Source organism: Cataglyphis hispanica, chromosome 7, assembly GCF_021464435.1.
Source record: "Cataglyphis hispanica isolate Lineage 1 chromosome 7, ULB_Chis1_1.0, whole genome shotgun sequence".
NCBI classification, from domain to species: domain Eukaryota; kingdom Metazoa; phylum Arthropoda; class Insecta; order Hymenoptera; family Formicidae; genus Cataglyphis; species Cataglyphis hispanica.
The window spans coordinates 2926163-2940971 of record NC_065960.1 but is presented as its reverse complement, the minus strand read 5'-3'; the positions used below and the strand labels follow the sequence as shown (position 1 = coordinate 2940971).

The 14809-nt window shown below is 40.2% G+C and overlaps 1 protein-coding gene across 1 annotated transcript in view; it reads right to left on the bottom strand.

Moving 5' to 3' along the window:
• LOC126850752 (A-kinase anchor protein 200) overlaps positions 1 to 14809 on the bottom strand; it is an 86351-nt gene that overhangs the window by 38272 nt on the left and 33270 nt on the right. The window contains exon 2 of the mRNA XM_050594043.1: positions 1236 to 1548. Coding sequence (XP_050450000.1) covers positions 1236 to 1466 — 231 coding nt within the window. The 5' untranslated portion in view covers positions 1467 to 1548. The remainder of the gene's footprint in view (positions 1 to 1235; positions 1549 to 14809) is intronic.

The window sequence follows — 14809 nt, the reverse complement described above, 5'->3', positions numbered from 1 at the left end:
TGACAAAGAATTATAGTATTAAAGAACTCTTCTAAATAAATGCACGTTCCAATAACGTCACCAACAATTTATTATAATGATAATGTTTATTTATAATATTAAGATATTTTATTCGCTATTTTCATTTATATTTATATCTTAAATTATTAAGGAAAATGTCTCGATAATAATATTTTAAAAGCAGACACACAGAAACATATATATATATAACTTTTTATTATTTTATGCACACGATGTTTTTGGTTCTTAAGGCTGATAAAAATATCGCTAACGCGAAAAGAAACCGATGCGTCGTCGCTTTCGACGAATCGATTAAGATTAATGATTCGCTGTCTACGTCGGATGAATCGTCGGCGAGATAAACTTCGGAGTACCTATGAGACCTTTATGAGCGAACGAGTGATTCAGCACGCGTCTGTTGGCAACCGTTCGCGTAACTTGAGAGAACGAGATCATTCAAGATTTTGATCGACAATTGAGCGAATGACTCACCGAAACGCGATTCGAAAATGTCAATCCGCGGAGAGAGAGAGCGAAAACGTGTTATTCGACGTGTCGTTATCTAGACACGTCAAATTTGCCTCGCATATGGGAAGCATAATTATACAACGAAATAAAAATGCAACACTACGCTTACACGTATATGAAAATAATTGGAAAAATAAATATATATCTCGTTGTCAGTCCGATGATCGGCCTTCGTATATAATCATCAAAGCCGGAAACTCGAGTCAACGTATAGTCACCTCGAGCAAACTTGCTCATTAATAATGAGAACGTGTGCTAATAAAGCATCAATATACGCTTCGTAATGGAAAACCATCGGTCTGAGCAGAACTCGGAACACAAATATGATTATATCGCCCAGACTGAAATCGAGGTAATCACCTGTGCAAACACTTGACCCTAATATGGCTGACATGATTTTAAGATAATATGTACAAGAATCGGTGGCTTTCAAGTCAGCAAAACAAACTTCATTCATTTTAATCGTCGATATTAATTTTTAAACCGAAAAAATGACTAATTGGAAATATACGCAATCTTGTTTTCTTTTTCTCAATGAATTTTTACTATTATTTAAAAAATATATAAACATGGAATTATATATATTTTACTAAAATTCATATAGTCTACAAAAATATAAATTATTGTAGAATCTCTGAGACTGATATTTCGGTTTAAAAGATTTTGAAAAATCGACGAATTGTGAGGAATTGTTAAATAGTACTCACTTGCTCCTTGTCCTTCTCGGTAGCCTCATCTTTGTCCTCTTTGTCGTCAGGGCTGTCCGTGTGCGGTGCTATGCCGTTGGTAGTGGGCTTCGTGTCAGCCTCCTCGATCCTTTCCAGCTTACCGTCGCCAGGTGCGGCCGCATCGCCGACGACGCCTCCCTCGACGGGTATTCCCTCCTTCTTCGGCGTCGTCGTTATGTCCACGGACCTCTTGCTCTGTCTCGCACCCATGATTTCTTCTTACTTTCTCGTGCCACCTGTCTTTATCTCACTTGCCTTCTGGGTACCAGATGGTGTCCAGCTAAATTCGTTTCTGCAATCAAAAAGATGGAGTAGATTAAAATATTTTGTCACATTTTCTTAAGCATATGAGTTGTAGAATAAAGCTAATACGAATTCCTATACTAGAATAAAATTAATGAAGAGGGAGAAAGCTTAAAATTGATAATACGAGTTCGTTCAAATCTTATGCAGTCGCATCGATTCGCAACAATTTCGCCGCGGATAAGATCATATGATCTGTTTCCCGATGCGCGAATAAATCGCGACTCGCGAAGTTATGTCGAAGAGCGGGAGCAACTTTCACCGTAACAGATACATCGGAGATCCGCGAGAGGATACGCGCTCGAATCCCTCGACACGAAACCGTTTCGTGTCGGCAAATCTGGTTCATAAGGGCAAGCGAATCTGAAAAGCAACGATCGCGATTTGACGTAAAAATGACACGATATACGATTCACCTGCGCCAGATTGATCTGATAAGCGAAATTTATGTTTATCGATGCACATGGGCGTGCCTCTCGTGCTTTTTGCACGGATTTACGCGCAGGTGCAACGAAGGAGGTTCTACCTGTCGATGATCGTTCTCTTTTTCAAAAATATTTTTTATTAAAAACTCGTTCGTAAATATACAGCATCGAGATGGCGATAATAAACTAGACGAAAGACATTCACAATCTGAAAAAAAAACAAAGAACAACAGCACAACGGAAACGCTCTTTCATTGGAAAACAACTAAGTATTGTCCTACTCAAGGATTTGCTTGGTATTCGTTTCCGTTATGTGTGCTCAGTTAAAACGTGGAAAAAAAGAGCATGGAAAAACACCAATAAACGCGTGAAAGCTCTTTTGTATACAATATCGAAGCTATTATTTATAGGAAGCATTATATACCCACAATACAACTGTTATACCGCAAATTAAATTCTATACTGTTACCACGCTTAAATATCCGATGCTAATTTCAAACTATAAATCATGTCGTTCGAGGATATTCGTAGAGAGATCCTAAATTCGAAACATATTGTTGATGTAAAAAAAGTCTAGATTGTCTTGATTGTATTGACAATATAATGACAAAGCGAACAGAAACGTACATCGCACGTTGGGGTCTTAATTATTCTCGGAAGAAGAAAGAAAACGCTAGCAGTCTCTCATCGAGAAGCGCGCAAACTTGTGAATAACGGTACGACTTTGCTCGCGAACGAAAGCGGAAACGACCGCAGTACCAAGGGGACGACTACGAAAAATTAGCACGACATGACTAAGAAAAGCGCGTTAAAAGCCAAGCCAACTAAGACTGCTCATTTGCCGTGCGCGTATTTAAACGACCACGTGGCTTACGACGTATATGAGCGTATACACACACATCTACGTGCGCGAGCAGCTGACGTCCGCGATGCGTAACGCATCTGCAGTGGCGATGGTTGTAGTTACTACGTTCTTTGTGTGCCGATCGAAGAAGCTTGAAAGAGAAACGATCGAAAACTATAAACCACTAGGATTTCTCCTATAAACATAAATATATGTAGGACAAATCTATTGTAGTTTTTCTCTATTAAAAATATTAATGCTTTATAAGAATATTAACTTGCATACTTTCATGAATAAAAATTAATTAAATGTACTTTTTTTTATCTTTTCTCACGGTAAAATCTAATTATATATCCATACCTCATATACTGGAATATTTTTTAAAAATAAATAAGGCTATGATAAGCAGTTCGATACAACTATGATAAAATTAAAGCAATAAACGCTATCTATATTACATTATATTTTTATCTTTAAAGTAAGGTAAACCGTGTGCAGTCTTTTATATCTTGTAATGCACTCGTATTACAAGATATAAAATTACTTACTATATAGAAATATATCTCGTGACCCCGCATATATAACGATCTTATAAATGTTTCTCATTTATCCGACATTTCATGTTAATGTTTAAGATAGAAATCAACAACTCTCCAGCATTGGATATAAGCGACTTTCGTATCGCAGATATCGTCAAGTTTTCTCGTGGCATATATTTCATCGTTATTATTTATTTCTTTCTATACTTATTTTTATTTATAGATATATCCATTGATCAGTTTAGAGTTTTGATTGCGAAAATATCTTGGAAATGCGATAACAACATCTTTAATTTTCACATCGCAAATATATATGTATATATGTATATTCCGAATTTTCATTGAAAAAAATTTCCATTAATGAGTGAGAAATTCTCGTGGAAGCAATTTTTATCACAGAAACAAAAATAATTTTCTGCTTTCTAGCAGCGGCAATTCGTTTCCCGAATGAATGCGCATTCGTTGCGTTACACGTCATAGTTAAATCACGCGAATGGTAGTCAATGCAAACGCAAACGAACATTCGGCGCTAATTGAGGGACGAGAATACGGAATACGTGGTAAGTTAATTCTTGTAACGATCGAGTCTCGCGAGGACAAAACAAAACTACACGCGTCGAAGTCGGAACCGCGAAGCGGCTGTATCACTGTCACTACATAATGACATTTGTTTCTAGGCAGTCTATTCACGGTACATTGCACTTTGCCGAGTACACCGACTGTCACGCATGCGCCTAGCTGTGTACCGGGTGACGGATCTCGAGCCGGAAACACGGTGACACAATATTGTCACTTCCACGAGAGAAATCCTCGCTTCGCTCACGTGATTTTCGATACAGTCAGCGCATTTCCAGTGACAAAGTCTGAAATGTACGAAACTCGAGTGACGAACAAAAGATGATGGGCGCGATAGTTCGATTCGTTATATGTACATTTGTACAAAATATAATAAAATAAGTAGATAGCGATCTCTCGAAATAAATTATTCTAGACAGAATTCTGCAATGGAGGAACGCTATTATTGCATGTCGGCTTGGCTCCCGAATTAATGGGGCACAATGCCACCCTTATGGACTAACGAACAATCCCCCTCCGCCATAGCCAAATTTCAGAACAAATTGTAATAGGTTCCGCACAAAGGAAGCGCGAGCCACGTTTTCGTCGAGAGGGAGAGCGCTCGGCTTTGCGCGTTCTGCTTCGTTTCATCCCTATTTCCTCCTGGATTATCGAATCAGCGGAATAATTCGTAACTTTAGCAGCTAACAAGAATAATGGAAGATACGAAATCGTATCGCTCTCTCTCTCTCCTTCTCCTCTGCGATCAATTTATTCGAGTGGCTTTCTGAAAATCTTACATGTCAGAAGAATTAACGTCGAGGCACTGCTATTTTTTTTTTAATAGAAAAAAGGAGTATAATTAGCGTCTAATATATTAGGTAGCTCGGCAGGAAGGGTTTCGACAAATATTTATTTTATTCCATATCGCTCGTGTACACCACGTGGGTTCCTCGTGCATCTCGTAATGCGTCATTATGGTGAAAAATAGCTCTCTCTAGAATGTATACGAGAAACGCGCCGAGTAGAGAGAACTGATCACACATGTCGATCTACAAGGGGAAAAACGTGGGAAGTGACATCCGGAAAATCCAGCCTACCGTAACAATACTCTTCTCTGTCTTTCTTTCTATCTACATCACGTTTATTATTATGATTGAATTGCGAATTTCCGGAGGAGGAAGGTCACGAAGGCATATCGCGCTGCGACATTATATTTAACAAACATGTGACATTGTAAGATAAAACGCGATGCGTAGTAGCCGCACAGGCGCGACACGTTTCCGGAAAACGTAAAGGCCGTACATCGTAAAAGAAGTACTCGTATAATTCGACATGTTCTCTTGGCTCAAAGTTCCCTGCGATAAAAATAGGGATGGAGAAAGAGAATTCATCACCGTAGATATACTTTCGAGGCGATTCATGGCGAAGAGACTCGGTGATGTGCAACATGAAATACGCCTGTGTATATGTGTATTTTTTCCTCGTTGTTATTTGTTTTCATATTTGGAATCTTTTCTCTCTTTATCTCCAGCGCGTCTGATTTTTCATATTTACGATCTCACACGCGCAGTTCTATTATCGAGCAAATCGTTCATATCGTCCTCGAGAGGAACTACGTCGCAAGAATTATAATGCAAGATGTCTTGCGTAAGAGTAATGATAATTGAACATATATTTTAAAACTTTTTGCCGTGCAGTATTTTCTGATGTATTCGATAAATGAGTGTATAAATAACATTAAATATAATTAAAATATTGTACAAAGTTAAATTTTGAAAACACAACAAACATTCTGTTGTTGATTCACAGAACCAATAACATCGAAACCCCGTCATTCGAAACGATGTTACAGCGTTGCTAGAAATATTCATCATTACATTAAAATATTTTAAGTTCAATATTTACGTAATACTACTTAATAACGCGATAAAATAAATAATAAATATATATAAAAAATATGAAAATTATACTTTACAATGGATTAAGTGATGCAACAAAACAGCGATAATTTTTATAATCTTTTCCCTCAAGTTATCAGTTATCAAGTTTTCTCCGTGCATTGCGGAATAGTGTTGCTCGAGGCCGCGAGAATGGAAATGCACACGCGAGGAGGCGTATTGGATACGCAGTAAAAGTTGTCGCTAGCGCATCATCAGCAAGTAACACGGTGATATATACTCGGAGAGTATATTCGCGATCTTTCCGATGCAGCTGTCGCGATTTCGCGGCAAAAGAAAGACCGAGAAAAAATTCGCGAAAGGCATTTGCGAAACAAAATATATGAAAGATAATATAAAACGTCTCCTTTTTTTTCTCTTCTCATATTATCCGTTTCGATTCGTGCGAACAACGGTGCGCGGAGAGACATATAATGAGCGCCTAGATTTCTTTCGGTCGTATTGTTCAATTGATTAATAAGTGCATTCAGAGGTCGATGCCATCTATTAAGGCGTTAACGCGGACAGAACGATCGCCGTCTGACGGTGACGTGTGAGAGAATTCCGTTGCGGCGATAACGCGTACGATAAGTATATACCGAAGAGAGAACGTCGGACGGGCTATTATGGTATCATAGTGAAACTACGAGATGACGAGAAGCAACCGGAAAATTGAATATCTTGCGGCGATTTCAAGGCTATGCAGGTGCATAAATAGACATTGATGACTCGCTTGTTTATGCACGGCGTGTCCGATCGGAGTGTTCTTCCTTCGAATTCGTGCTTGTAATTTTTTTTTTCCTCAGTAAGCATTGTATAAATTAACTTGTGTAATTTTTTTTTTCTCTTATTTACACAAACCAAGTATTGACTTTTATATAAAGCGACAGTTAATAGCACAGTACGTATATAATTTTAATATTAATCGCATTTGCAAGAATACTAATGCGAATATAGATACTCTATCTTTAAAGATGATAATAAACTCGAGATCGATGTTTGTCCCCGCAACCTGACTCAACACTTCGTCAAGTCGATGTCACATCCGCTGACTCATCCGGTGATCCAAATGACACACGCACTCTCCACGATAAACAAAAAAATTCTTTTTCCACGACATTGCACGAGAGTACGCCTGTCCCCTAATTCCCACGGGCACGAAGTGTACGTATATATACATGTGTCGCTGTGTAACTGTGTGCCCAATCAATCAGCCATTATTTTCCTGCGCTTGACGCGTCTAATTCGACAGTTTGGCCCGATATAGGGGCTAGCATACATTAAGATACAGATATAGCTAATAAAGAGAAAGAAAAAGGAACAAATATAACCACGAAAAATAAGATAATGACTCGAAGAAGCTACATCAATCGCGGGAGACATATGTCATAAAGGGATAAAACGGACGAGCCTCCGTCTATTGAAACAACACTTTGACATTGTGATTAGTTAGGAATATAGACATACTACTACTGCGCGGGTTGTATTCTTACGCTTCGTTTTTGTTCCTCGTCTCTCATTCTTTCATCTCATTGTATTGACCCTATTTCGATCCCGAAAAAAAAAAGACATCTGCTCTTTCTCTCGCAGCCGTTGTCAAAATTGAGAATAACCGTAGTGGAAGCGTGTAGAAGAATAGATGTCGAACTACTACTACCACCACCATCACCACCACCATCATCACCATTATTATCATCACCATCACACCGCGAATCCGTGAATATGAATGTGTGTCTCGCGTCTCGCATGCGTGAACAGATACGCGCGCGCACGTGTCGCACTCGTTCTGTTATTGAAAGCCGGCGGCCGTCATAAGGGTAAACGAGGAAAGTTAGTAGACTTGAAAAATGCGCGCGCATATATATATCCGAGACCGCTATATAGATCTATTTTCGACCCGGTGTTGCGGCGCGTGCAACCCCTCCTCCCTTCCTAGACCCGTGTAAACACGCGACCAGAACGCGACCAAGAAGAGCGAAAGTTCCAGGAAACGTATCGTAAAAAGTGCTCGTAAACGACAAAATAGGAAGATTCGCCCCAGCGGCGAAAAAAGAATGAATTAATGGGTTAAAGTTATAATTAGCGATTAAAATAGCAACGTGTAAAAACGATGCCGACAAAATTTTATCCTCGACACTTTTCCGCGTACAAAGGATAAAAAAAAATCACAAAAAAATATTCGGCACGATTATAAACATTCTCTTACGTTTACGTTCCATCGAACGAAGGCTATTGGATGAATAAATGCGATTTCGAATAAAATGATCACGTTCATCATTAAAAAGACATATATCTCCGTGCCTCTAATGCGAAGATCGCGTTCGAGATCGTAACCGGGAAATCGCGTGGAGCGTTGAAAATGCGCGATGGAGGATAAGCCGCCTCCTCTCTTCCTCGGAGAGCCTGTGCGCCGAGAGAAAGGCAGATGTGGGCATGTTAACGACCCGTTATCGCGTGGACGGCGAAGTCGCCGGCGCTGCTATTGCTGAAACTAGTTGCTGCCGATTGCAAGAAGAGGGGAAGGGGGGCGCGCGCGCGCAGATCGACGGGGTCCGCGGCTGAGAGGGTTCGCGTGTAAAGAGCCTCCGAGGCTGCAACAAGGAGCGGCGATGCATTCGCGCGAGAGGAACATTTGACGAGGCCGCTTGATTTTGAGCGAACACCGGTCAACGTATGCACGCGGCGCAGGTGCAGGTGCGTCGATGCAGGTCGAGCGCAAATGCCGTGCGTTAATCCTTCCCTCCCTATTTTCTTGTCTGTCTGAGAGGAGACGCATGGCGCAACATCCTCGTCGCGTATAAATCTTCGCGAATTTCCCCATTTAATCCTGGATTTCTAACACTGGATGAAAATTCACTCGGGAATAAATTCAAATAATAATGTATACTTCTTTCAGATATTCTGTCAAAAAATTTTTTTATCTTTCTATCGATTTGTACTTTTTTATTTTCAAAATAAAAAATCTCGTTTTCAAAAGGATCATGCTTTAAATTTTTATATGGAAATATAAGAGAGCTTCTAGGCAAGCACTTAGGATATATACTGATAAGGCATTTTAAAATATTCATGACTTTTTTCAGATTATCTTGAAAATATATCTGACAATGAGTAAAAAATATATCTGAGTAAAAATTTACCCATGTTAGTGTTAATGATTTTTATTCCAAAATGATTATGGAAATATAAGAAATGTAACAAACTATCAAACGTGTGATTTCATACGATGATACAGGATAAAATAGTATCAGCAATGAATAATCAAAATATATTAATCTTTTATCATGGAAAGGCACGATTTTTTTGAGAAAATCAATAAAAATATGTCAAAAATTTTTTTGCAAAAAATATTTAAAACACGCTTTTAAAAAGGATCAACAGGCCGGCGCATTTTCTCGAGCTTTTCTCCGTTTGAAACCGGTCCTTTCTCGAGCAAGACAACAATCGCTTCCATGGAAGTCTCGACTGCATTAAGTACGCGTCAGGGTCAAGTCAGGTCAGGTAGAAATTTGCTATGCAAAATCGACACAAAGGCGAAAAAGAAAAAAAAGAAAGGGGAACGAACGCATCGTGTCGAAGACACCAAGATTTGCAAGAATATATTATTACTTCTTTGTTTCTCTTTCTCCTCCTTTCTTCTTCATTGCTCAATTTTATCAATCGCAAAGAACAGATCAACGAACGAAAAATTTATCGAGTTTACGAAAATCATTTCACACAATGAATAAATAATTATAAATAATAGATAATCAATGATAAATAAACAGATAATTATTTAAATAAACATTTCTTATTGTTTCTCTCTCTCTCTCTCTCTCTCTCTCTCTCTCTCTCTCGATGATAATTATTTTATTTTAAATATTTAAAGTGAAAACTCTGAAAATATTTATTCTTAATCCTCTGCATCATTAATCCTTATATGTCACACATATTTTCTGCTTTATTCCTAATTACATATGAATATATGTAATTATGTGTGTATGTGTAATATCATGATTATAACACTGCGATAAAATAATGAGATTTCCCGGAATTTCTATTAAGCAATGTCGAAAAGTTTGTTCTTTGTTTCAGAGAAAAGGATGGGAGATACGAGGATGACTTATACCATTCTTCTCCCAACGATTCGAAATGTCGGTAAAGCGATAAAGTATATTGGCACAGGTATGCGCGATTGCGCGATTTCAAGCGCGGAAAAGGTCGGCTGAAAATCGCGCGTACCGTATGTAAGGTTCGATCGTTCGGGGATTAAGTGTGAGACCACCATCGAGCAGATGGTGGGGCATGGAATCAAGATGGCGTAACAACCGGTCGGTTCGTTCTAAAGGATTTTTTGCTCACGCACAGGGGCTTGCGAATTCCGCAAAAGTTATGCCGATTCGACTCGGCTCGATTTCGGAGCAACTCGAGGAGCGCGAAGGCTCGGGAAGGACGCGCCTCTCGAGGACAAGCGGGAACGCCGTTGTCCTCGAGGTTCCTTCTCGCTCGATGCGGCTGGCGCCGTCCGCTATATCGATTGCCGTTCCGGCAGCCCATTTTCAAAATGGCGCGGGGGGGTAAATCCGGTCGAAATCCGGACGACTCCAGCCACATCCCGGCATGAACCTCGCTTCCTTCGGCGTTTCGTCGCGCGAGAGCCGCATCAATTATCCTTCTCCCTGATGAGACGACAGAACAAACGACGAACTAACTATATATAGCACGCGCGAACGTAAAGACTTTTGTGGACGCGCAACAGTTATTCCCTCCAAAAAAAAAAAACCTGGCTTCTTTCGTCGATAACGAAACAAAAGAACACGACCTTGAGGATCGTAAACGAGACACTCGTCACTTTTTGGAATACTCACCGAAACTTTAAGCGGGGAAATTTTTCTCACAGCGAAGATGCGAGGAGATTATCTGATGACGTGCACTTCGCGATGGCACCTTATAATCCCTTTTGAAATTCGCCGGGCACACAAAGTACGACGGCGGTATCTCTCTTTTTCTCTCTCTCTCTCTTTCACAGGTTACGCAGCAGCGTGTATAAATAATACAAAGGACGAAACGCGGCGCGCGTGTTTACCACAAAGATAACACCGTAAATGCGTACGTAGGAAGAGAGGCTTCTCTTTCCTTCTCTCGTACGGCGTGACGAACAGGCAGGGGAAACTTTTCAACGGGAGCGCGTTCCCAACCCATCCACTCAGCTCGGTAACGCGCGACTGACTGGCGCGAGTGCGAGAACGGAGGGGAAGCGGCGTCCGTCTGTCCATCCGTCCGTCCGTCTTTCTGCCACCAATGTGCTCGCTCGCACTGCTTCCCCCTTCCCAATTGCTTCTCTCTCTCTTTCTCTCTCTCTCTCTCTCTCGCGCGCGCGCGCGCGTTCTCCGTCCTTTTAGGATATCTCTCTTTCTCTCTCCTTCACTCGTTCCTTCTTGTACTTTTCTATCTCTCCGTCTCTCGTTATCTCTCTATCTTCTTTCTACGCTTTCTTTCTCTCTCTTACTTTGTGTCGCTGTTGGACTTTTTTTTCTTTCTTTTCTCTCTCGCTCTCTCGGTACGCACACCCCGCATTGGCCTCTCTATCTCCCGACGGCGTCTTCTCTCCCGTATCCCATGTGCAGCTCGTAAATCGCAGGTACGTCGATACCCCAATCGAGGATCATGAAAGGACGCACCGCGGAACGGTGGTGACCGTATCTCTCTCTTTCCTCCTGTTCATCTCTCGTTTTCGGCAAAGATGTGCGAAAGCGCACGTCGATCGACGACGACGACGAAGTACACACGCGGGGCGAATCACGAGATGGCCCGGGCTCTACGGTCGGGTTAATGATCGATCGGTTCTTCTCTCGGCGGCGCGACGTGTAGCAGTAGCGGCAACAGGAGAGAAAGAGATCACCGTCGCGCGAGAGATGTTCCTTTGTTCTGCTTAGCCTCCGTTTCGACCTGCGTTTTGCGCGTCCTACACGCGTATACGAGGCGATGCAGCAACGTCTTTCCTTTGTCTACCGAAGAGATTCGAATTCAAATCTCGCGAAACTCTAACTCTAACTCTTTCATTTCTAATCTCGCGCCGCAGCTCTAGCAGCTTTCTCTTTCTACGAGATATTTCGACACGCGAAAGATTTTAACGCCCTCCTTTTTCTCTCCCTCGCACGATTCTGCGGTCCCGTATGCGATCCGTACCGCTCGATTGAAGAAGAAAGAATGAACACAGCGAGAATGATAACGGGGAAAAAAGTGGAGAGCATGGTAGGGATATAAGACATATATCCTAGCACCCTAGGATATCGTTCGCGTTATGACAGCGGCTCTTAACTCCAGGAGCGAGAGGAGAACGGGGTATTCACGAGGCAACCAACCTGACATAGGGGGCGGGGTCCTATATGTTACGGAGGATTATTTATTTCAGGACATCTATTGGTTCCGGCGAACGTCGAGGAAAGTAGCGGTCTTCAGAATCGATTATCTCGTCCGTTAGGTTTAAATTTTGCAAGTTATTACGCGCAATATGATACAATTGTCATAGAATCTTCGAAAAATAAATATTAAAATATATGAGATAATTGTTTTCTATGTATTTAAAAATAAATTTACTTTTACTCTTAAAAATAAATTGACCTTTACTCCTCCTCTTTCCCATTTTAATACTTAAAATTATTTCTGGCAGATGAGAAAGTCCTTTTATAAGAGCTTTTATAAGACACATCTTGTAGGAATTTATAATTTATAATGTTTAATATCATATGAGATTCCAATGGAGCACATTATTCATTCATATCAATCCAATCATTTTCAGAGTATCGTACTAAAATAGAATCTTTTTGATGGACATTTCATGTCTTACAAAAGCAAAAGAGAGATTAAGTCACGTTCCTCTAAATCGAACAAGTTCCCTTCTGCTTCGGATTGTTTGACTCCCACCCAAACTGGTTCCCGGCTAAATTTCTGTTAAGGACCGTAGATAACGATCCCCTTAAGCTCAAGTTATCCTCGGTAACGACGCAAATAGCTGGCAATCTCCCCACATAACGACTTTTTTTATCGCCCCGCATAATTCTCGCAATCGCTTGATAGGATCACGTCTTAGACTACTGCGAAATTTTCTTGGAAAACTTTCGCTACAAAGAGTGCCGCGCCTTATTACTCAAACATGCAATGTATAATGTATGTCACTCTGAGAAGTATGAAACGTTCAAATTGTTATCGTACAATTTTTCTTATATTTCAACAAAATAGATCGTGATATAATGAGGTTTTTATTTCTACTGATATAATATAGTTCACCGAAACGAGGATGATTAAAATAGCAATCATCGTCGATCGCCATCTCGGATAATCTATGTCGATTGCGCTTTGGCATTACCTGCAAAATCAGCGATTCCTTTACCTGGAAATTGTTTGGGCAACTACGGTGATCGCTCGAGCGAAACAAAACACGCGTTTTATATCTGCTCGCAGTTAGTTGGACTATATCACGAATCGCCTTTCGCTTTTGGTAGTCACCAGGAAGCCGATGACTAATGCGAAAAACGGCGACAGCGAGGAACGCTTGCGCGACGGAATTAGATAACGCTTTGATACGAACGGAATTTCGGGTCTGGGATCATCGTAAATGCCGACAGGACTTCCGCGTGCGAGAAGAGTACGATGCGAGAGAAAAAACACTTTCGAAATCCGAGGTCGTCTAATGGTTATCTCTATCCGCGATAAAGAAAGATAAATCGTAAAAAGATATACAGAAAACGCCTTGCACACACGATGTACGCACTGAAGCGGAAAGCAACAGATAGTATTTCCATTGAAAAATATCGTAAATCTCAAGGATATTGTAAATCAAGGATTTGTGTTTACTTATAATCATTATCAAGCGTAAACATTTCGAAAAATTTATGCTCGGCCTTTTTTTATCGATAATATTAGTCGAGAGAAAAGTCGGAACTTCACTGCAGCTGTTGTGAATAGAGATGTTGTAATTTTTAGTCGACTGAGAATTAATCTATCATCTCCATTTCTCAGAGCGTTTTCTCGCTATATTACGATGCATGGTGCGGCTGCTGCTGCTGCTGCTGCTTCTCGCTGCCACGCCCATGGAAGCGATCGTTTCGGTTCTCTCGCGAAAGAGTGAGATATCTACGCGGCGTACTTAATGCAGAACTGCAAATACTTGTGGCCTGTTCTCGACCGGCCGCGAAACGGAGAAGTGAGAATTGCACGTGCGAGGGGATTTCATCTTCGATTCCTATTTATCTCCGACACGATGACGCGGCTTTAAAGGAACCCACGGCCTCCTTTCGTCCTCCCTCACGATACAACCTTTCGCTACGAATCCGTTCTGTCACGATCTCGTGGTCGGCTATGCTAATCTGCGGCCCTACGTGCAGCAGCAACAATCTCTTTCTCTCTCTCTCTCTCTCTTTCCCGTTCGTCTAAGTAATTAGACGGAAGACATAATTTCTGATTCGCGCACGAGACGGCTTACTATTTAAATGTAATTATCTGTTGGCAAACAAGTTTGAATCCCGCGTGATTTGCTATTCATAAAGCGAAACATTTATTAATTTCTCGCCGATCTCACATTGTGTTAGATATTCTTGGATTTAAAAATCATGGAATAAATTTAATTAAAATGAGGTAAATGTGGAAGGTTTTTTTAATAATCTAACTAATAACAAGTATTATAAAAAAATTCATTAAAGAATGTAATCCGGTTTTCATTTTATATTATTAGACTTGTTAAATTTAAATTATTTATAGTTAGTTTAAGTTAAGTTTAAATTATTTAGAGAAAAAAGAAATATATACATTTTTGTCAAAAAGAGAAATATATATAATCACAATTATTAAGTTACAAGCGACTAGAAATAACAGTAAAATAAATTAAATAATAATTCTTTATGTTTTATTTTTAATTTCAATGCATTTTAATGAAATCTTAATTTTTTTAGCTATATATATATCATAATTT